Source organism: Lissotriton helveticus, chromosome 5_1 (assembly GCF_964261635.1).
Source record: "Lissotriton helveticus chromosome 5_1, aLisHel1.1, whole genome shotgun sequence".
In the NCBI taxonomy this organism is placed as follows: domain Eukaryota; kingdom Metazoa; phylum Chordata; class Amphibia; order Caudata; family Salamandridae; genus Lissotriton; species Lissotriton helveticus.
The window spans coordinates 2,142,307,471-2,142,331,421 of record NC_136065.1 but is presented as its reverse complement, the minus strand read 5'-3'; the positions used below and the strand labels follow the sequence as shown (position 1 = coordinate 2,142,331,421).

General features: G+C 46.9%; 1 protein-coding gene across 3 annotated transcripts in view; it reads right to left on the bottom strand.

The window, feature by feature from the left end:
- Window positions 1-4,856: 4,856 nt before the first annotated feature.
- Window positions 4,857-23,951, bottom strand: part of SH3GLB2 (SH3 domain containing GRB2 like, endophilin B2) — a 275,634-nt gene continuing 256,539 nt past the window's right edge. For all 3 annotated transcript variants that reach the window (XM_078646267.1, XM_078646268.1, XM_078646270.1), the window contains 3 exons: window positions 20,664-20,764; window positions 7,841-8,057; window positions 4,857-5,642 (listed from right to left, as the gene is read on the bottom strand). In XM_078646267.1, coding sequence (XP_078502393.1) covers window positions 5,535-5,642; window positions 7,841-8,057; window positions 20,664-20,764 — 426 coding nt within the window. In that variant the 3' untranslated portion in view covers window positions 4,857-5,534. The remainder of the gene's footprint in view (window positions 5,643-7,840; window positions 8,058-20,663; window positions 20,765-23,951) is intronic.

Genomic DNA, 23,951 nt, shown 5'->3' with positions numbered 1-23,951 from the left:
ACTCTCCACTATCAAACTGCACTCTGCACTCTCAATCTGCACTCTCAAACTGCAATCTGCACTCTGCACTCTGATTCTGCACTCTCAATCTGCACTCTCATACTGCACTCTCAAACTGCACTCTCAATCTGCACTCTCAATCTGCACTCTCAATCTGCACTCTCAAACTGCACTCTCAAACTGCACTCTCAAACTGCACTCTCAACCTGCACTCTCAACCTGCACTCTCAACCTGCACTCTCAACCTGCACTCTCAATCTGCACTCTCAACTCTCAAACTGCACTCTGCACTCTCAAACTGCACTCTGCACTCTCAATCTGCACTCTGCACTCTCAATCTGCACTCTCAAACTGCACTCTCAACTCTCATGCTGCACTCTCAAACTGCACTCTCAACTCTCAAGCTGCACTCTCAACTCTCAATGTGCACTCTCAACGTGCACTCTCAACTCTCAAACTGCACTCTGCACTCTCAATCTGCACTCTCAAACTGCACTCTCAATCTGCACTCTCAAACTGCACTCTCAAACTGCACTCTGATTCTGCACTCTCAAACTGCACTCTGCACTCTCAATCTGCACTCTCAACTCTCAATCTGCACTCTCAAACTGCAGTCTCAACTCTCAAACTGCACTCTGCACTCTCAAACTGCACTCTGATTCTGCACTCTGATTCCCACTTCACGTGCCTTTTCAAAATTCAGCAGCAAGAACTTGGGCACTTGTGTTTGGGATTGGAATTGTGAAAGGCGGGTGGGAGTTCCGTATTGTGTAGGAAAAGCTCTTGGGTGTAATCGAATGTCACAAAAACAATGATTGTTCTCGAAAACCAATGCTGCATTAAAAAAAATAGAATGTGAAGCAGTACTGAAAGAAATAGTAATTCAATAGCCTTAATTAAGTTACTATGCACTCAACTGCGAGTTGACAAAAAGTTATGAACAAAGTTTAAAAAACTGTTAACATTTTTTTTTAACAATAGTCGCTGGATCGGATAAAAAAAATAGAAAAACATCAGCAGAATGGAAAGGCATGGAAAAAAAGAGGGTCTGCAGGGTTGGTTGTTAGTATTAAATGTCAACAGAAGTCCACACAACGATCTTTCCACTGCACGGCTCTGGTCTGTACATAGCTCATAAGAAAACATTAATATGCAATGAATAAAGGAAGGAAGGAAGCAACATCAGACAGTTAGACGTCACAGAAATTCTTCTGAGAACGTTTTGGAAAAACATTTGCATCTATTCAAGAAGACTCGTGCAATGAGTTTGTGTGTAGAAGGCGCGTGGTTGTTTTTTTGGACCCACTAACAAAATAATACAATTTTCCTGTGATGACTAAAACACGAGTTAGGTATTGCCTAATAAAAGGCATGACATTATTACACGTTGTGAAATGAATTCTCTTTTCTACAGCCCATGACAGAACGTCAGACTCTTGTTCTTGAACTAATGAAGCCCTTTCCCGGCCTGGCATGCAGCAGCTGCGCGCTGAGCGCTGCTGAATGGTGAACGCGCCCGGCCATCTGGATTCACTTACGGAGGCACCCTGACAGCTCCTAATTATAATTAATGTACTTCTGTGCGCGCACACGCACAACATATGCCAAACATGGCGGACTAAAACTACATTTAGCCTATCACGTCAAGGCTACTAAAAAGACACCACGGCGAAGACGAATCACTGGGCAGATTACATGAAACACTAAGGAATGTGTCTGGCCAAAGCCCTAGAGATACTTTTTTTTCTCTTTAACATTAGGAGCTCGAAGCTCCTCCCACTTCGTGGGCGTAGGCCGAGCCCTAAAAATGAGGGATCAGTGGACTCTCCCTAAACACTTTGGGTGCCTTCAAAATTGTACTCCGAGGTCAAGCTCTCTCACTGATAGCTGGAATGAAAAAAGATAGACTCAAAGACATCTCCGATGCAGAGCAGGAGATATATCGTCTAGAACAGGACTTAGGCTCAGATGTCGCACCTGAAGTACTCCACTCACTCTGCCTCAAACAAGACGAATACAGGGCATTAGTAAATGACAAAGCCAAGACACTGGGATGGGACAGGATGGGCAGGATTTACGACTGGGGCGATAAGGCAAGGAAATTGGTAGCCTGGCTTGACAAAAAGGTATGGGTTGGCAGACTTGTCCCTGAGCTCAAAGACGCTGAGATGACTCCCATAATGGACCCCCAAGCTATTGTTGGACATTTTGCCGACCACTTCCGTACCCTCTACACCTCCGTAGTGCCACACACTGTAGACGACTCTGCAGACCTTCTAAGGGACATTTCTCTCCCCACTCTATCAGTCGATGATCGGACGTATCTTGATAGTAACCTCTCCACAGATGAAATAGCACTCGTGACACGTGCGCTACAACCTGGTAAGGCCCAGGGACCGAATGGCATCCCTATTGAACTTTATAAACTTCGTCCAGACAAACTGGCTCCGTACCTAAAGGCCATGTATGACGAAAGCCTGGAAAGAGGATTGTTACACATAGACCAAAGAATTACTACTATTGTCACTATCCATAAAGAAGGGAAACCCAAAACCGACTGCGCCTCCTACCGCCCTATCTCACTCCTAAACGCAGAACCTAAAATACTAGCCAAATTGCTATCTAACAGATTAGTCAAAGTCATAGGAGACCTTGTACATCCTGACCAATCTGGCTTTATGCCACGCAGGAACACGGCATTAAACCTGCGCAGGGTCCATAGTGTTGTAGGTAGGGCAACCACCATACAAGAGCAGGCGATTATTGTTTCCCTGGATGCCCCTATGGCATTTGATACAGTTGAGTGGCCCTACCTCTTCGCTATACTCACGAAGCCGGGATTTGGACCAGGCTTTATTCAGTGGGTACGTCTCCTATAGGGCGAAGCTATGCCTCAAGTGATAGTAAACAACAAAAAATTGGACACCTTTAAACTCAGTCGGGGGACCCGGTAGGGATGCCCTCTATCCCACTTACTATTCACACTTGCCCTAGGACCTCTTGCGGCGTGGATCCGGAGAGACTCAGTCATTCGCGGAATGCGAGGGCCCCCACTGCAAAGACTCAAACAAGACATTGCGAATTGGAAGTCACTTCCACTCTCAATGTTGGGCAAGGCGGCCCTTTTTAAAATGATGTCATTTCAACGATTTTTGTACGCTTTACAAAACCCGGTTGCCCCTGTCCCCAATTCATACTTCAAAGAAATTGAAGCACTCCAGCGTGATCTTCTGTGGGACAGAAAACCACGCATCGCCTTGCACAAACTCACACTCAACTGGTACGATGGGGGAATCAGTTTACCGGATTTAAAAAATATTATTGGGCTGCGCACCTGGCGGCCATCAATCACGGCATATATGGCCGCTTTGATGACCCGGGATTCAATATGGACAAGTGGCTCCTCCCCAGAGGTGTCTAGAATCGAGTGCTCTACTCCAAACCAGGTAGATACCCACTCACGGGTCCCACCAAACACGCGGTCCATGTCTGGCACTCAGCTAATAAATTGCTTGGATGGGATCAAAAACTTACACTAGCTACGCCCCTATGGGATTCTCAGAAGCTGGGTGACCTGTGGAAATCAAAGGGCTTTGACAAGTGGGAGCTAATAGGTATCTCGCATCTAAAGGACCCCTGGGATAAGGGTGAAGTGAAATATTTTGCCACGCTCCAACGCCAGCATGTGTTGGCGGAGTCGGAACGGGTCCAATATCTACAGGTCCGACATTCTCTTCAGTCGACCTTGCCTAAAGGGTCCTCCGCCCTGACGCCTCCCCATTAGAGGACAGGATACTTGACGGACACTTGCCTAAGAAAACTGTTTCCCTCATATATAAAAAACTCAAACATGGAAACCCCCCTCCGCACACTGCGGGAAAAATGGGTCGGAGACGGGATCGAAATAGATGATGAAGAGTGGCAGGAATCAGTTTCCTCCCCTAGAATAGTTGCAATCCCAGCACGTCTCCGTTTAATACAACTCAAAATCCTCCTTAGAGTCTATGCCAAGGGGCCTTAACTGCTGCACTTGGGGGTGTCCGATGAAGGGAACTGTAGAAGGGGGTGTACTGAACTAGATACTTTCATCCATATAATCGGGCACTACGAACCTATCCAACGTTACTGGCAGGAGGTGCATGAAGTGATCAGTGAGGTTCTGGTAGTTGTTCCCCGCCCAGAGGCTCGCAGGTGCCTTTTAAACATCAGGGAAGCCACTGACCTCAACACTTACACAACACAATTGGTTACACTTGGACTTATAGTGGCCAAAAGGAACATCGCACAGCTCTGGGGAGCTACGCATGTACCCACAATAACAGACTGTAAGAGAGACCGCGACTGGTGTATGCACAGGGAAAAGACAGTCTACATAGCCCGAGGTTGCCCCCGTAAATGGTCTAAGATTTGGGACTCCTGGAACTCGTATCGTGGACATACGTGTCCCACCCCGTAATATTGACTGTGATTATGTCCCTTCTCTGAGACACCCAATGTAATATCCTATTGTACTTGTGATTGTAATTGGTCTCCACTGTTTTCAAATGTCTTATCCACTGTACTGTAAGTTTATGTTGATACATGTTAATAAAAAGATATGTGAAAAAAGAAAAACAAATGATACATCAGAGGCGAAGTGGTTGGGATCCTAGCTCCACAGAGGGTTATCTGAACTGATTGCACATAGAGTTCTACGACAGTGTCTGTCCAATTCTTCTTTGATGAGGCTTCTGACAATCTAAACTCTTCCCTTCCTAAAAGGAAAACATGCAGGGAAGATGAATACCTTTTTGAATGGATTGTCACTCTTGATAAGTCTAATTACTGTTTAACAAATAAAGACAGGAAATGATTCATTTAGATAGACAATGAAAAAATCATTTATTTCAGCAAGAGTAGTTTCTCTTTGAAAAATGCATTTCTGGGCTCTTGCAGAAGGATGGAGATAGATATTTAGTGCTAATAAATGGCTTGAAGATTGCATGACGGAGAACCCAAATTCTAGGGTATCCAAAGAAAGTTGCGTCAATGCGTCAATGTACAATCGCCCAACACAGCAAGACTTTTATTTGAGTTTAATAAATTAATGTCATGATTTTTTATGCAATTAAACAGTTACAACAAAAACAAAACGGATGTGACTGTGTCTTCCCTACAAGGTGTGTGCAAGCAGTCCCTTCATTAGGAAGGAGTAGGAGTGAGGCCTCACATCGCTAGGGTATTCAATATGGACCGTAGGAGGCCCTGCGGGACCTCAGCCTGGAGCCATTGCAAAGTCAAGCTGAGCAGCTGCATCTTCCAGGGTGGTAAATCAGCATGATGGTGGTGGAGGTTAATGTTCTTAGTTGCATCTTTGGGGCAGGTCGGATGTAGAGGTCCATCTGTGAGTGGGGAAGAGGGCATCAGCTTGGTGGAGGGGGTGTTGAGAAGGTGCTCATCATCCTACCACCGGGAGGGTGGGGACCATCTGTGGGTGTAGAGGAATGGATCCGTTTCAAAGGGCTGAGACATGGCGCTCGTCTTCCAGCCTTTGTTTAACTGAGCAGTTCTAAGTAGGTCACTGGGACCTTCCCCTTCTGGTTCCCTCTTTCTCCTACCAGCCAATCTGGATCCATGCCGGGGAGACTGTACACAGTGATCAGCTGCAAGAAGAGGAGACAAAACAACATCAGAGCCTTGAACTTTGAAATACTAGATCTGTCTTTTTGAGAAAACCAAGTTAGTTACTCCTGTTAAAGAAAAGTTCCTAACTTGTAATCCTAGTTCTTTATTGACTAGAACTGTTTATGTGCAGCATTCAAAAGCACATCACATAACTACATTTAATTTTAGTTCTGTGGAGCTTCTACCCATCTGACTAATTGCTCTCATTTTCCTTTCAACGTTCCTTTCCAAGTGATTCAGTAAATTTATACTCGTGCAAGTTTTACATAAACTACATTACATTAATTACATTTGGACACAGCTGCCCCCATTCAGGCTGCAAAGTATCACAGGGATAAACCATCTGCACCCTGGAATTCCGAGAAGCATTCAAAGCGCATTGAAAAAACCTTGAACAGCAATAAAAAGAACTACAATGTGGAAGCAAAAGAGGTCTACTGCACTGCCACGAATAAACACCATCACTCTAGTCTCACTGCTCGCGACAGGTTTTGGGAGTAAGGTCGAAAATGCCAAGAACCCTTCCAGAGAGGTATTCTTCATTCACAAGAGCTTTCTCTCGCCAGATAGTCTTTCTAACACTAGTTACACCCAAGATAGATATGTGTGATAATTTAGCCATCTTTTTTAGAGACACAGTACTGAAATGTGGTTTTCCTTCAGTCACACTCATTGTTCCCTTCTCATGGATGTTCATGAGTCTACCGCCAGTACTAAGGTCCATCTATTGTACTGTCCTCCTCTGAAGAAAAAATGCTCAATTCGTTGTTGCGATCAATATAATCTGGTCCATAGGCGGCCCCTTCCTCGCTTCACATCGTGCTCTAGTGGCACCTAAGTTAGTGTAACTATGCAATACATCACTAGGCGCTGCGTGCCTCTCTTCTAACCTAAAGCTTGCGTGTTTAACGCCCCTGCCTCATAAGCAATGTTTAGAGACAGCCATTCCTACGAACTATAGGTCTATCTTCCTGCTCCCTTATGTTTCTAAGATAAAGGAAAGTCCTGTAAACCATCAATTAACCTATCTAGAAATGAAAAAATTACTTGGCGAGGATCAGTCTGGGTTTAGACCATTTCAGAGCTCCAGGACGGCCCTTTCACCCTGTGCTGAGGACGTACAAGCCTTGATCCTATTGGGCCTCTCCGCAGCCATGGACAGTCGCCCACTGAGGCTCTTACCGAGGCTTCTCCGCAGCCATGGACAGTCGCCCACTGAGGCTCTTACCGAGGCTGATAACCATCGAAATCTCGGGCAAGGCTCTGGCTTGGATCACTTGTTTTCTGACTGACCGATCCTAGTGTTTTACTCTACCTTCTTTTATCTGGGAGACGTTCAGTCTCCCTTGTGGTTTGCCTCGGGCTATTCACTGCGCCCCACACTGTTCAACATATACATGGCTCGTTTGAGGGTTCTGATTGGATCCTACTGTGTCTCCTCATGAGGTTTGAAGAGGGCACCCATATAATAGTTTCCATTGCGGTCTATCTGGAGGAAATGCAGACCTGTTTCTCTGCCTGCATGCTGGCCATCCTGGACTGTATGAATTCTTGTTTCCTCGATTCAATGTGGAGAAAAAAAACAATTTAGTGTTTTGGCACTGTAAACTCTACGTGGTGCCCCAAACTGTGGCAAGAAGCATTTGGGTCTTAATTCTCCCCAACCATCTTGCCAGAAATTTGGGGGAGCTTTTGGACTCTGATCTGCTTTTTGCCACCAATAGCATCTCAGTAGCCTCTAACGGCTTCATGCTGTTGCAAGCCATCTAGAAATCCTTCCTTACCTGTCCATTCAGATAGAAATAAACTCTTTTTTGGCGTGGATCTCCTCATGCCTGAAATGTGTCAATTGAATCTACTCTACCTCAAATGGATGTGTTGCTTAGCTTGCCTACACTGACCTTCCCTGTCTGCGATGTCAAATTGAGAACACGATAATGCAACAAAGCAGTTGATCAAGTTGTGAAAGTGGTTCCATAGCAGACGTTCCTCAAATAAGCTGCGAGCGGCCTTAAGAGCAGACATACACCATACATGGGAAATCAACAGCTGATTCTGGCTCTTTGTGCTCGGGCAAGCCTTGGAAGAACATCCTACAAAGATGCAGCTAGATATTGGTAAAGGAGTGTCAATACAGGGGAAAGCGCCCCTGCCCTTGTGTCTCAGAAATACCAACCTCATCAGACTTGAGAGAGAGCTCGCTGGAATCCGCAGCCTCGTAGTCATACAAGACGCGAGCTTTGCGAGTGCCGCTAGCAGGAGGCCTCACGTCACTCGGGGACAGGCTCCCTTCGACAACCGTGCCAGAGGCTGCAGGAATGGTGCTTGTGCCTGGGGATGTGCTGATAGGAGAGGATGTGGTGTCTGAATTCACCACCAGCGTGGCAGGAAATCTAGGACAAGAAAGAAAAAGGTCAATGATTCAGGTCTTGAAACTTACTAAACAGTGAGTCAACAAGAAGGGGATGAGGGGATGAGGGGTTGCGGAGAGGGCAACACAGAGGAGCTGGAGGTCAACACAACATGGATGGTCAGAAAGTAGCACACCAAACCCAAAAGCGTGCACAGCCCAAGCTTCTGAAACTAGTCAGGAATTTGACAAGCCTGATTTATCCCCAGATTAGTTGGCGCATGTTCAGGGCAAGCTTCACTAAAGTCTCTTAGAATGTCACACTGCGCCATGACTCACAGGAAATGGGATGTTTAGACATTGGTCATTTCTTCCTTGATTAACTTCCTGAGGGGGTTAAGAAGGACAGAACATTTATATATTTCAGGCTGAGTTCTACGGCTTTTTTTATAACTGGATTTAGCTTTTTGGCTTTGATGATTATTTTTTGTGCAATTAATGGTTTTCTCACCACGGGCATCTGGGAGTAATCCAGAAGTCTAATTATTGGGACTCTCAGATGCCCTACAGTTCAGTCTCTGAGGTCAAAGAAGGTTACTTGTTTTTTTAAATTGCAAGGTTTCTTGAAGTGGGAAGCCTTAGTCAACCACATAGGTCAGCAGCACAGAAAAACAACTGATGCTGGTTTCATTTCAGAAGGAACCTTTTCAAGTCTTATTAGTCCAAAGGCATGGATGAAACTGAAGAAGTACAGTGATCAAGAATGTGCACGAGGAGGAGGAATGGAATCACCTCTAATGTGATTAAAAGATGGATGTCTTTAAATAGTGTTGGCGATGGAGACACTCTTGTTCCGAATATAGCAGCGGTCAACAACAGCTGGTCATTTGTCCACTGAATTAGAAAATTGGAGCCATCTGACCTAAAGGGAATCATTCTACGAAGTCCAAATAATGAGGATTTATAGGCGACTCCATCAGTTAATCTGCGAAGCCAAATCAACGCTAATAACAGAAATTATAAACTCTAAAAATAATGAGTTTGATAAATAGCTTGGAAGACCTTCACGTTCACAAATGTGATGGATATCCTATTGTCAGTATTATAAGCTGTTCGGCATGGGGTTTCTGGTTGGTTAGGGTATGCACCCCAGACAGGCAGAACCCGCCACTCTAGTCTGGGCAAGTCAGATACACACCCTACATTAACCCGCGCTCACTCTGTGGTAGCTTGGCACAGAGCAGGCAGGCTTAAGAGGCAATGTGTAAAGTATTTGTGCAATCCATAAATTACAGTAAAGCAGTGAAAACACCACAAAAAACACTCCACACCAATGTATATATATGTAATAAAAAAAAGACCAAAATGATTGAAGACTGGTCGATGGTAAATCACTTCTAAAGTCATAGGCGAGTGATTCGTTTTTCGGTATTCAGGCTAGCAGTGCTAGTATGAAGAAAGGCGTCCCTGATGAGTAACAGATTGTCTGAGCATCCAACAATGTGTCCCAATAGTAACAGTGCTGAACCACCCAAAGAATCTGGGCCCTCTAATAAGTTAACTTGCCAGGTTGAAATGGCAGTTTAAAACTGCACACACAGATCTCACAGTGTCAGGCCTGGGCCATGTTTCAAGGGCTACTGAGTGGGTGGCCCAATCAGTGCTGCAGGCCCACTAATTGACAAGCCATGGCATTAAACATGCCAATTGTGGATAAACCAATGTTACCATGTTTAAAGTGCAGAGCATATACACTTAAGTGCTGGTTAGCTGTGGTAAAGTGCCCAGAATCCTAAAGCCAGCAAAAAGGAAGTCAGCAAAACAGGTCAGGAGGCAAAAAGTCGGGGGAAACCACACCAAGAATGCCAGGTCTAACACACGTGCATTAGGTTATAATGCACTTGTAATAAGGCGGACAGGATTTCCGTCACGTTTGTGAGGGAGTACCCGTCCGCTAATTGTAAATCAGGCCCCATGTTATTTAATTTGTTAGGGTGCAAATTCATCAAATATGTCAGAATTGTGTATTTTATGAAGATTTGGTCTTAAAGTCTAATTCATTTAATGCGGGGTGTGCATCCACCCTATTGTTTAAATTGTACACTTATCAATACAATAACCACTGTGAGGGAAGGAAGTGCCAGTGCTGGGGCACCTTGGTATGGTATTATGTACTTTTAAACAATGCATGTTACAACACATGGCCCTTTGAATGCAAAATAGTGGGTAATGCTGTTGTGACCTCTCTGGTATACCGTCTTTGCTTCCAGCATAACTTAGTTTGCTACAGAGTGAACTATCCAAAGTTACAATGTCCCCTTCAGTCCCCGTCAGGCAAGATGCGCCACCACTGTCTTGTGTCTTGTAGAAATGGCTGTACCACTCGTGATTGTGCGTTGTCCGACTCCATCAACAGGAGGGATTGCACTGACTTTGCGTGGACCTGGGTGACATCTCTGCATCTGATGCACCTGTGCGCTTCTGCTTGACGAAGACAGCGCAAGCACCGGTAAAAGATAGACTGCAGTAAGCTCGATCCAATCACGATCAATTGATCGTCCCTGAGAAATCTACCTCAGCCCAAACAAAAGCCCACCCACCAAACAAACAAAGGAATGCGCACACCACAGCTCACAGTAGAGATAAAAGCAGAGGTTGAAGCAACTGCCAATTGTACTTTGTTTCGGGGAAACTAAAGGGTGAAACTGCTATGTCCATGAGCAGCAAGCCATCAAAGGTGGTCCTGCTTCTTGGCATTCTACAGGGAGGCCAGGGTCTCGAGGACTCACCACCTCACAGCCTGAAAGTGGAGACCTGCCCCAGGGTTGCAGCAGGCTGCTTTCAGTTCCTCCTAGTGCCTCTTTTCTAGGTAGATTGTGGTTAGGAAGAGCACATATTGTCCAAAGTTACAATCTACCTGCAGTGTGTCACCCTTCCAAAGGTTCCAGAGTATTTTTCTATCTTTTCAGTCCTCAGCTGGCAAGGCCAGCTACCGCTTGCTAGGGAAGGGAGCTGCGACATTCCTGGTGGTATATCATCCCACACAGTTGACTGGGAGGGATTGCACTGACTAAATCTCTGTGTCTGGTGTGCCTGCGGGCACCTCTTATTGATGAAGGTGGGGGGCCGCAAGAGCACTGGTGAAGGAGAGGATACACACTGCTCGTGGCGGTTCTTCCTGGATCTGGTAGGGGCTCCAATAGCTTTTTAGGAGACTGGGGATGGTTTCTGGGTGACGGGGAGCAAGCCTATTGCAGCATACTATAGGCAATTGTACAGCGCAGACCCGTAAATCCCACGGTAAGATCTGCCTCAATTTATATTAGACTTGCCAATGCCGAGGCTTACCCCGAAGGAACAGGAGTTGTTGGAGGCAGACGTCACGCGCGACGAGCTTGGAACGGCCCTGGCCCAGTTACAGGCAAGGAAGGCACCGGGCCCCAATGGGTTCCCGATGGAGTATTGGCAGAAACTGGTCTGTTACTCTTAGAGGTCTTCCAAGAGGTAGTGAGGGACAGTGAGCTGCCACCGAACAGGCGAATGGCAGAGATCGTGGTTATACTGAAGCCGGGCACACATTTGCGGGGGCTATCGTCCAATCTCGCTCCTAAACACGGAAGTCAAAATATGGGCCAAGATGTTGAGCACTCGTCTGGCAGGGGTGATCCCATGCCTTGTTGTGAACCGATTAGTCGATATTTATGCCGCAAAGGGCTACCCGGCATAATTTACATCAGCTTCATAATTCTATAGCCATAAGCAGGGACTTCTGTGTGCATAAAGCCATCGATTTCCAAAAGGAGTTTGACTCCGTGAATTAGGAGTACATGTTTGTCCTTCTCATCCGGGTGGGGTTCGGTCCCAGGTTTGTGAGCTACCTGCGCCTTCTCTACACCAATTTGATGGCTAGAGTATGGATTGGGGGGCGGACTCTGATTGGTTCCCGGTGGAAAGGTATACCCAGAAGGGTTGGCCCTTATCTCCTCTACTGTTCGCCCTGGCAATTAAGCCCTTAGCTGCGAGTGGACACGCTCATGAGAGGATTTCAATGGACTGGGAAGGTGTGCGATAGAATATCACTTTATGCTGATGACGTCCTTTTATTTCTGGATGACCAGGTGGTCACAGGCCCTAGGGCGCTATGTAATTTGGACAGATTTGGTTTATACTCTGGTCTTCGAGTGAATCATCAAAAAAATCTGGGCTTTAAATATTAGGGATTATTTGTCACTGGTGATGCAACACGCTCCTTTGACACCCCAGTTGGCCGCTTTCAGACGGGACGTGAAAATCTGATCTGCCCTGCCGCTTTCCCTCCTAGGCTATCTTCAAAATGGTGGCCCTCCCACGTCTGCTTTACCATCTACAGAACCATCCATTACAGATCGATAAAGCATTTGTTTGGTAAGGTTAATGCACTAATCATTCGACTGCGTATTGCTCTGGCAAAATGCTGTCAACTGGCGGTGGATGGGGGCTGGTTATTCCAGACATTCTCCTGATATTAGTGGGCGCTGCATTTGCTGGTTGTAAATGAGTGGTGGTTTGGGGGTTGTCAGGATCCTGCTTATGCGGCGGCGGGTGGTCTATTGGAAGCCCAAGACCTCTCTCACTTGATTTACAGAGGTAGGGCTGCCCGGCGTTCCCACCAGATACGCGCATAGTGTTGGAAGTATGGAAGGCGGCTATGAAGGCGATGGGATGGGCGGCCTTACTTTGGAAACTCTGTTGTGGTGGGGCACTAATGCGAAGCGACCTCCCTCCAGGAGGAATATGCTATGCATTGTACGCAGTTCTTTAGGTACCTGAAGCTGCGTCATGCCCTCCTCCCTCGTGTGCTGTATTGAAGCTACCCCTGAGTTTCCCCGATGGAAGCTAAGATTGGACTCACAAATCTTACAGCACACAAACTCTCAGAAATCTATAAAAGCTCATGTGCAACGTTCCAGATCCAATGGCGGGGCTACGAAGGGCCTGGGAGAGTGACCTGGACAACTTAATAGAAGACTGTAGGGTGGCGGTAGAGGCACCCAGGGAAGCAGTGTTAGCTGCTCAATTCAGGTTGATCCAACTATAGATACTTCATAGAGTTAATTATTAGCATACAAATGGGCAGTAGTGTTCCCTAAAAGGGAAACGTCCGCACATTCAAAGAACAAATTTATATACGAGTAATATCATCAATTACTTCGAGAAGTCTGAATTGGGGTGCTCAATTCGCCCTTACTACACGAACTACCGAAGGGGCGTTTCTCTGCCTTGAAAAAGTCTTTGTAAGACGAAACATGTGTCGGCAAGCCGTGTGCTGGGAACTTTTAATGAAGTGTTTTTGAATAAAAGAATATCAAGATCACCACACGTCTTGGTTCCCTATATATGACAATAATTGCTGTGATTGTCTCTATGCTAAAGTCCAATGAGATTATATTTACCTGAATAGGATACTGATAGTATAATAAGAGGTGTGCTGTCGAAGCCCTTTTCTGTTGTGTTCACTTCATAGAGTTCATTTTACCAGGGAGAGGCTGTGCCGCTGGGGCCTGATTCCCACCGGAAACTGTCTGAGGTGTGATGACCCAAAGGGAAATTCACCTCACATTCTGGCACTGCTCTGGACTGTCCCATTTTTTAAAGGGCGGCGAGTAGAGGGGGTAGTGGGGGAGCGAGAGGGGGGGGGGTAGAGTTGGGTGCTGAGCCTCCTCGAAAGGGTGATCAGCTGGAGGATTCACCGGGACCCCAAACTTATTCTGCTACCCATACCTGCTGATTGGGGCGGGCAGGGGGGAACTGCTACAAGAAGACCTGGCTCTTCTACGAATTACCGGGACCATCCAGGAGCTGTGCGCCCCCTTAAACCCCCCCAGCACCTTGAGACCCTTCCGGGTAAGTAGTTGCGCTTTACAAATGACTGATTGATTGGTTGATTGAAGGTACTTTTATGGTTGGGTCTTGTGATCGCGAAGAGGGACATTTCCAGGACGTGGAAGGAAAAGAAGCCCCACTTGTGACCACGTGGGCCAAGGGCAAGGACCACTACATGGGTCTGGTAGGCCAATGTTTCGAGTGGTTGCCCCCAGAAACATTTTAATATCTGGAAAGAATGGGCAGAGTACAGAGGGATACATCTGAAGCCATACGCGACACGACCCTGGGAGGACGGGGGAGTAAGAGACCGGAGGGGCTGGAGGACCAGTACCCTGAAGACTCATGCACAGAGATGTCCTTTCTTTTTGTGCTGCAATGTAGGAATGCAATGTGCGTGGGACTCTCGTATTGCTGTTGCGCTCACACTGATGGAAGTATAAAATCAATCCAAATGTTTAAAAACATTTTTTTTAAAGTGCCACTTGCCAGGGTTTAGTTCAGCTTGTGGATGGCTGCTTGGGTTTAACCGAGATTGTTCACAGCTGCTGTACGACTAGGCTTTTATGAGCCAGTCATCTAGAGAAGGGAACACATGAATATGCGGTCTTCGCAAGAGAGCTGCCACTACTGCGAGGCACTTTGTGAAGACTGGATGCTGTGGTCACCCCCAATGGGAGGACCTTGAATTGGTAGTGTTGACCGTCTACCACGAACCTGCGATATTTCCTGTGAGCGGGGTGAATGGGAATGTGAAAGTAGGCGTCCTTTAAATCCAGAGTGGAGAGAAAGTCGCCTCGTTGCAGAAGTGGGAGCACCTGTGGGAGAGTGACCAATGAAAGTGGTCAGATTGAATGTAAAGGTTTAACAGTCTGAAGTCCAGTATTGGCCTGAGAGAGACGCCCTTTTTTGGAATGAGACAATAGAGGGAGTAAACCCCTGTGCCTTGGTGAGGCAAAGAGACTGGTTCGATCGCATGTTTTTGTAACAGAGATAGAACCTCTTGTTTGAGAAGAGTGAGATGTTCCGAGGACATTGGGCGCTGTCTGGGAGGGATATTAGGTGGAGTAGAGGTGAGTTCCAGGCAATAACCATACTGGATAATTTGTCTTACCCACTTGTCTGTTGTGATGGAATTCCAAACAGGTAGGAACTGTGATAGACGTCCCCCGACAGGAGTGGGATGATCGGGGGGGGAAGTGAGGGGAAGTCCCTGCTTGTTGGTAGGGGAGTTGCAGGTGTTCTTACTGCAAACCCTTCCTTTACTGTTAATACCCCTAAACCGCCTCGAAAATATCCTCTGGAGGGGGTAGTTTGATTGGGACTTTTGTATGACGAAGAGGGATGCTCTGAGCCAGTAGTTTTGAAGCCAGCCCTGTAAAAGGAGCGACAAAATGAACCTCTACAGGAAGGTAATTGCAAGGCCCCCATGGATTTGGCAGTCTTAGTATCCTTTTTCATCTTCTCTAAAGATGCATCAACTGTGGGTCCAAAGAGATGCTCTTGGTCAAAGGGCTGATTAAGGATAGTGGATTGCACCTCCTGCTTGAATCCAGAGATTCCGAGCCATGCATGCCTGCATCATAGAACGCTGGTATTAATAGCACGGGATGCAGTATCCGCGGCACTGAGGGCACATTTAATGGAGGTGTTAGTTATTAACTTGCCCTCCTGTATAAGGTCATTAGCCGTGTTCTTATACTGGTCAGGGAGATGTTGCATAAGGTTTTCAAGCTCATCATAGTGAGCTCGGTCATATCAGACCAAAAAAGCTTGTGCATTGGCAATTTGCCACTTGTGACGCGATACGTTTCCCAAATGCGTCTATTAGTTTGCCCTCCTTGTCGGGAGGAGGGGCGTCGCCTGTGCTTTGTGAATTAACCCTCTTGCGTGCATTAGACACCACAAGAGACTCTAAGGGGACCTGACCTCTGATATAAATTGAGTCATTGGGAGCTGCTTTATATTTTTTGTCCACCATGGTGTTTAGGATCCTGGATCAGACAGGGTTTAAATACTTCTGGTGCATGTTCTAACACTGGCAGGGTGTGTGTAGACTTTTGTGAAGGTGCAAACGTCTCTAATAAGAAGTCTTCTTCCAAGGGATCTGAATGTAATTGCACCCCATGGTAGTTTGCGGCCCTATTAATTAGTTGCGCAAACCCAATGTTATCATCTGGTGGTGATGACCTAGAGGGATAGAGGTCTGGGTCATTGTGTCTATCTGGGTCAGTATTATAATCGTCCCAGGGGTCTGTATCCTGTGTGATTGTGTGTGTGTCAACATCCCCATCTGGATCTATATTCCCACCCCCCCCTTGTATCCTCATTGTCCTGTGGTTGAGGTGAAAATGGATGTTATGGGGAAGGTGCTGGTGAAAAAAATAGATTTGGACCAGCTGGAGAAGGAGAGGGAGGTGGAGAGGTGTTGGTATCCATTTCCTTCTTTTTAGTGGGAATTTAAGAGTTCTCTGAATCAAATTTCCTCTTTTTGGGAGGTTTTGTGGTGACATCACCAGATTCTGGATCAATATGTAAAGTCTTTTGCTTCAGATTCGGGAGATCTAGTACAGGCTCCTGTTTGGGCAAAATATCCTTTTTTGGTGCCGAAGACTTGGGCTCAGAATGTTCTTTTGCCTTTGTGTTAGAAGCTTTCTGCTGGGTCTTGAGAGACTTTAGGCTTCGGAGTATAAGTTTGCGGCCCGAGACCTGTCTCGGCTCCGAAGGCTTGTCCTTTATTTGTTTTGGTGCCGAAGGCTTTGGCGTAGAGGCTGTTTTTGGTGCTGATAAAGAAGGGTGTGGCACAGGTTTACTTTTAGACTTCGGTGCCGAAGATGGCTGTTCAGCACCGGAATGGCTCGAGCCCGAAGGCTTTTCTTTTGGTTTCATAGCTGGGCCCGAAGGCAGGGCGTCTAAAATGTTTGGTCGGTGTTGACATGAGCCCGGAGATAAAGGTGTTACCGGAGCCTTTTGTTTGGGGTTAGGTAAGAGTGGGGTCTCGGTACTTACGGACCGTTGAGCCGGGGTCACCATCTGTTCCTCAATGTCTGAATCTTCGTCTTCGGAGTCATCGGCTTCGGAGACTAAAATCTCTCCTTCGTCAGCTTCTTTGTCCTGGACATAGGGATCCGCTCCGAAGATGTGCGGCACTGAGCTGCTTACGTGAGACATTTTGTGATGTCGAGCCTGACGGTCACGGATGGCTTTCTTCGACCTGAAAGATGAGCAGGCCTCGCAGTTGCTCTCCTGCGGAGAGGCAGAGATTACACACCTTGTGTAAATCCGTGTGTGGGAACTTAGCACCACACCCGGGGCATTTTTTGAAAGGAGTCCTTTCCATTGACTGCTGGCGTAGTCAGTGTGGATAGGCCCAACGGCCCGCGTCAAAGATCGAGGATTTATATTTTTTGAAGATGCGCGTCGGAAGGGAAGCACGATTGAGACAATACCGTCGAGTGGTGAAGGATTGCGCGTCAAAGGGGTTTCGAGAACGACCCGGAGCGCAGCAAATCACATCCAAACCCGATGGCGGAAAAAAACAATCTAGAGATGGAGTCGATGCCCATGTGCACTGCTACCCTAAGCAGGAGTCACCTATCTCGTAACTACAAAGACTTCTTCAAAGACAAGAACAAAGTGCAAACATCCGAGCCCAACACCAGATGGTGATCTATGCATATGATTTTGCGATCTACAGCTCATATGCCTCGAACATAGTGATATGCTGAATGACTAAAGGCAGACAGGCTTGTTTAATGTTTTTAAAATGGAGTCAAACTTGGGAGTTCACAACAATGTCACGTATCATGTCCCAGTAGCGATCGCTCAAGGCGGTATCCTGCTGCTCCACCTTATACCTTTCCGCCTCCACTATCCTGTAGGTCTCTCTACTTGACCTCTTCAGGAGAACCTTAGACTTTGATGCTGGCTGCTCGATGGATGGTGCTGGAGTCCTCGGCACCAGGGTCAGTATCTGTATTGGTGCTGGTAGGAGGTCAACCAAAGAGAATGCCCGATTCAATGGCATTCCAGTCTGTGTTGAAAGACTTGTATGGGGAACAGAGGGAACATACTGCACCTGTGTCAATGGTCAGTGCCTTGATGATGCTGGTGGAAGAGCCATAAGGTTCCGGGACTAAATTCACTGGAAGCTCCTTGGGTGGAGAAATCTACACCAGTTCCGACTCAAAGGACAACTCTGCAGGGAGCATTTAGCATCAAGAGGACTTACCTCTCAATGTTGAGGGAAGTCTTAGCAAATCATCCTCATGCTTTCTCATTTTTTATGTTTTCTCCTTTTTAAAAGGAGAACTCGCCTTGGAGCATGGCTTGCTTCGTTGCGGTCCATAAATTCCTTGACTTCACACTCTTTCATGGCTTTAGGGTGCATGAGGCCACACTTTTCACAACCTTGAGATATACCTTGAACCCAAGCACCACAGACATACTTCATGGGGATCCGAACTAGACAGTCACAGCAGGGCTTATATCCAGACCACTGGAACAAATCTGAAGAAAAGAATCCTCGGTGAATTTCCCTGAAGTGACAAAGTGTAGGAAAAGAAGTTCTGGAACCACATTAAATGCAGTGAAAAAAGGGAACCAATGTTGGTGCAGTGGGGTGAGCAGTTTATGGCTGCAGTGATGTCATTGAGGTTGTTTCCGGAGCCAGCACCCTGTATTAGCGCTGGGAAGCTATAAAAAACATCCAGTCTGGCACCTGGAGATATTCAACAGGTGAAGAATCTGCAGGTGGAAGTATCCATCAGAGCCAGAGTCATTTGTCAATAATCAACTTTCTTCCTTTCTTGAAATCTATCATCTTATGGATTCAGAGCAAGCTGGTTTCCATCAAAGTTATGGCTCCAAACCCAGTTTAGTTTCCACCCTTGATGATCTGAGTCTTTCTTTAGAAACAGGTACCTCGGCCATCTATATTGTACTGGACTCATCAGTGGCCTCTGACATAGTCGCTCGCCCCTTTCTCCTACGTGGATGTGGGAGATGGGGGTGAGAGACCCTGCCTATGCATGTCTCAGAGTAAGCAGTTCTGCTCCCACCTATTTTATAGTGTTTCACCCCATAATCTCATGCTCTTTCATCTCTATGCGATGCTGCTTGTTCATCTGATTATGGAGCATGGATACGCCTTTTTTGTAGAGGACTCCATTGTTGATGAATATACATCGACAATGAGACATTGCCCGGTTCAAAAGGTTTTAAAGCCTATTTACATGATGTTGGTTCTTGGATGATTTGAAGTTGACCTCAGAGAAGACTAATAATTTATTTTTGATGGTTCCAATCCAACTCTATTTGGTCAAACTCCTGGTGACCTCTTTCTTTGGGAACCACACCTTCCGTGGTGGAAGTGGCCCACAACCAAGCCACGGGAGAGCCTGCCAATACCCTGCCGCCAACACACACCCCTACAGAAGAGACTGCGCCTGGCCCTGGACTCATTACACACTGCCATCAGACACGCTACCCCATGCCATGCACCCATTCGAAAGTCTGCCCATAGAGAGGCTGTGTAATGGCACGTGCTAGTCAAACACTCACTAGCACATTGTGAGACTCATAACAACCTCTCCTAAGAGACCAATCCTCACAATGAACCATGTTCATATAGCATATACTTACATTTCTCCTCTAGAGCTGCGCTCGTACCAAGGGATGGAAGGAAACATATGGTTAATTAATGTTGAGAACACACCATTACCTAAACACTTTCTATGGCCTCCTCAAAGCCACCACTATGAATGAAGGCTCATAGGAGAAGGATTGGCAACATGTTGATAGGAACAAGCATGCTTGTGCCTACATTGTTCTAACACCTGAGATTTGATGCCAAACAAAACAATGTAACGGTGCGCGGGGAACAGCACTGCTAAATCTATCAGCTGCAGCACACCATAGAACAGAAAACAAACATTTGTCCACCCTTGCCCCTTCATCAAAGGATTCCACCACAGAATCATGGCAATGTCTCATGAAACACATGTCAATTCCAATAAATATTAAGTATTATTAAGATGGTTGGGCACGCTACATGGATAAAACAGAATCTGCTAAAACATATTTATTTGAACTATAAATACGTTGTCAGTGGCCCAAGACAGAGCTTTCTGAGACTTGTGACAGAGCCCATCAGGCTGCAGCATCCATGTTAACTCGTGATGTACAATACGAGGAGAGGTCATCGCTCCCACTAGCTGGCCGTACTGAACTATGAAGCACTGTGACACTAAATGACAAATCTTGTTGGAATTGTACGTTATAGTGGACATTACATCGCATCCCTGTGAACAAAGCAAATGTTATACAAACTGAAAACTTTGAATAAACCTATGTCTACTTCTGATACAAACCACTGCTTTCCAAAAAACAAACTCCTCCCTGTCTTATGAGCTCAATCGCCCCCACATCATCCGAGCCCAGACTTCAAACCCCAATGTTGGCCACATTATCTGAACCCAAAATCAAGCACAGTTTTGATACTCAAAGATCACACTTTACAAGAACTACAAGTCTTGAACCTCATTAGAACCCAAAACCATCTAAGCCCTCTGATACCCTCGTGGGTCACGTTCATGCTTTATAAAACTTTACAAAATAAATAAATTGCACATTCTAAAAACCAACTTTCTTTATAGCCCCAGAGCCGAAACCCTGCAAACACCTTGAACCTTGTATTCTGTCCCAACATTCTCAGAAGGCATTGAGCATTAATTATAAATGGCTGGGGGTTACGACATTTCATAGGGTACACTGGTATAATCAATACCTGCCCAGCTGCTTCTGCAGGTCCACCATATACTGGTAACTCTGTGCATAGTAGGTGGCTTGAGCTTCGACAAACTCATGGAGACAGCGGAGGTGGTTCACCTGGATCAGGGAACACAAAGACAGGATCAACAGGCATCGCATCTCAGAGCAGAGGCAGTGGTGGTTGGGGCCCAACATCTCAGGATCAGGGGAAGGTGAGTGGTATGTAACAGCTCAGTAGCAAGTGAAGGTGGGTGGGGTGTAACACCTCAGGATCAGGTGAAATTGGGTAGTGGGGGGTGTAATACCTCATTATCAGGTGAAGGTGGGTGGGGTGTAACTCCTCAGGATCAGGTGAAATTGGGTAGGGAAGAGTGTAACACCTCAGGATCAGGTGAAGGTGGAGAGGGTGTAACACCTCATTATCAGGTGAAGGTGGGTGGGGTGTAACTCCTCAGGATAAGGTGGAGGTGGGTGGGGTGTAACATCTCAGGATCAGCTGAAGTTTGGTAGGGTGTAACACCTCAGGATCAGGTGACGGTGGAGAGGGTGTAACACCTCAGGATCAGGTGAAATTGGGTAGTGGGGGGTGTAATACCTCATTATCAGGTGAAATTGGGTAGTGGGGGGTGTAATACCTCATTATCAGGTGAAATTGGGTAGTGGGGGGTGTAATACATCATTATCAGGTGAAGGTGGGTGGGGTGTAACTCCTCAGGATCAGGTGAAATTGGGTAGGGAAGAGTGTAACACCTCAGGATCAGGTGAAGGTGGAGAGGGTGTAACACCTCATTATCAGGTGAAGGTGGGTGGGGTGTAACTCCTCAGGATCAGGTGGAGGTGGGTGGGGTGTAACATCTCAGGATCAGGTGAAGTTTGGTAGGGTGTAACACCTCAGGATCAGGTGAAGGTGGAGAGGGTGTAACACCTCAGAATCAGGTGAAATTGGGTAGTGGGGGGTGTAATACCTCATTATCAGGTGAAATTGGGTAGTGGGGGGTGTAATACCTCATTATCAGGTGAAGGTGGGTGGGGTGTAACTCCTCAGGATGAGGTGAAATTGGGTAGGGAAGAGTGTAACACCTCAGGATCAGGTGAAGGTGGAGAGGGTGTAACACCTCAGGATCAGGTGAAGTTGGGCAAGATGTAACACCTCAGGATCAGGTGAAGGTGGAGAGGGTGTAACACCTCAGGATCAGGTGAAGTTGGGTAAGGTGTAAGACCTCAGGTGAAGGTGAATGTGGGTGGGGTGGAACACCTCAGGATCAGGTGAAGGTGGGTGGGGTGGAACACCTCAGGATCAGGTGAAGGTGGGTGGGGTGGAACACCTCAGGATCAGGTGAAGGTGGAGAGGGTGTAACACCTCAGGATCAGGTGAAGTTGGGTAAGGTGTAACACCTCAGGATCAGGTGAAGGTGGGTGGGGTGGAACACCTCAGGATCAGGTGAAGGTGGGTGGGGTGGAACACCTCAGGATCAGGTGAAGGTGGGTGGGGTGGAACACCTCAGGATCAGGTGAAGGTGGGTGGGGTGGAACACCTCAGGATCAGGTGAAGGTGGGTGGGGTGGAACACCTCAGGATCAGGTGAAGGTGGGTGGGGTGGAACACCTCAGGATCAGGTGAAGGTGGGTGGGGTGGAACACCTCAGGATCAGGTGAAGGTGGGTGGGGTGGAACACCTCAGGATCAGGTGAAGGTGGGTGGGGTGGAACACCTCAGGATCAGGTGAAGGTGGGTGGGGTGGAACACCTCAGGATCAGGTGAAGGTGGAGAGGGTGTAACACCTCAGGATCAGGTGAAGGTGGGTGGGGTGGAACACCTCAGGATCAGGTGAAGGTGGAGAGGGTGTAACACCTCAGGATCAGGTGAAGGTCTGTGGGGTCTGACAGCTCAGAATCAGAATGAGGCGAGTGGGATATAACATCTCAGTATCAGGTGAAGGTGGGTGGGTCTAACAAGCCATGATCCGGATAAGGTGGGTGGAATCGAACATCTGAGGCTCAGTAGAAGCTAGGAGGGTTATGACATCTAAGGATCAGATGGAGGCGGGTGGGATCTTGCATCTCCTGATTAGGTGGAGGTGGGTGGGCTCTGTCTCAGGATAACATGAAAGTAGGTGACAGCTAACATCTCAGGATCAGGTGACGGTGGGGGGGCGTTAAATCAGAATCTAGTGAAGGTGAGTCAGATCTAACATCTTAGGATCAGTTGAAGGTGGGTGGGGTCTAACATCACAGAATCGGGTGTAGGTCTGTGGGGTCTGACATTTCAGTATCATATGGAGGTGAGGGGTTTAACAAGTCAGGATCTGGTGAAGGAAGGTGGGTATGGTCTAGCATCTCAGGTGAAAGTCGGTGGGACCTAACACCCCAGGTAAAGCTCAGTGGGGTCTAACGTCTCAGGTGAATGTGGGTGGGGCCTATCATCTGAGGTGAACATGGGTGAGATCTAACATCTCAGGTGAAAATGGGCGGGGTCTAACATTAAAGCATCAGGTGAAACAGGGAATGAAGCTTCCATTGGTGCAAAGGCATTGGGCCCAGAGACCTGAGGCGCCCACTGAGCCTAGATAACTGCTGCATTTCATAATTCAAATAGTAACCCTTGCTTGCACTAGGGCCCATGACACACTGCCTATGCTATTGAGATGAAGAGGAGTGTGGTCTAATATATCTGGGGCCCTTAGGGTGAATAATCAAAAGACCTAATAATATCTTAGAGGTACAATGAGAGTGAGTATTGCCGAACATCTCGATATTAGACTAAACTGGATGGGGTATAAGACCTCAGAATGAGACAAAGGTAGGTGGATGCTAACACCTAAGCATAAGGTTAAGGTGGGTGTGCTCCAGCTTATCACAGGTGTGCTGCAATATCTCAGAATTAGACAATGGTGGGCGAGATGTACCATCTCTAGTGTAAGGTGAAGGCAGGTGGAGCCAAACAGCTACGGATTAGAATAAAGTTAGATATGGTCAAACATCTTGGAGGTAAAGTAAAGGTAGGTGAGGCCTAAAATTTAGGCATGAGACAAAGATGGGTGGGGCCTAGTCTCAAGATGAGGTAAAGGTGAGCGGAGCCTAACATCTTAGGCTGAGGTGAAGGTTGGTAGAGCCGAACATCTCAGGGTAAGGTAAATGTAAATGTAAATGTGGCCTCAGACTGCAGGGTGAAATTAAGCTGCTTACGGCCTAACATTTCAGGATTCCACACAATTCAGTGGGGTATAACATCTCAGAGGTAAGGGGTAGGTAGAAGGGGGGGCTAACATTTGAGAATTAGATGAACAAAGGTGTGGCCTAACTCTA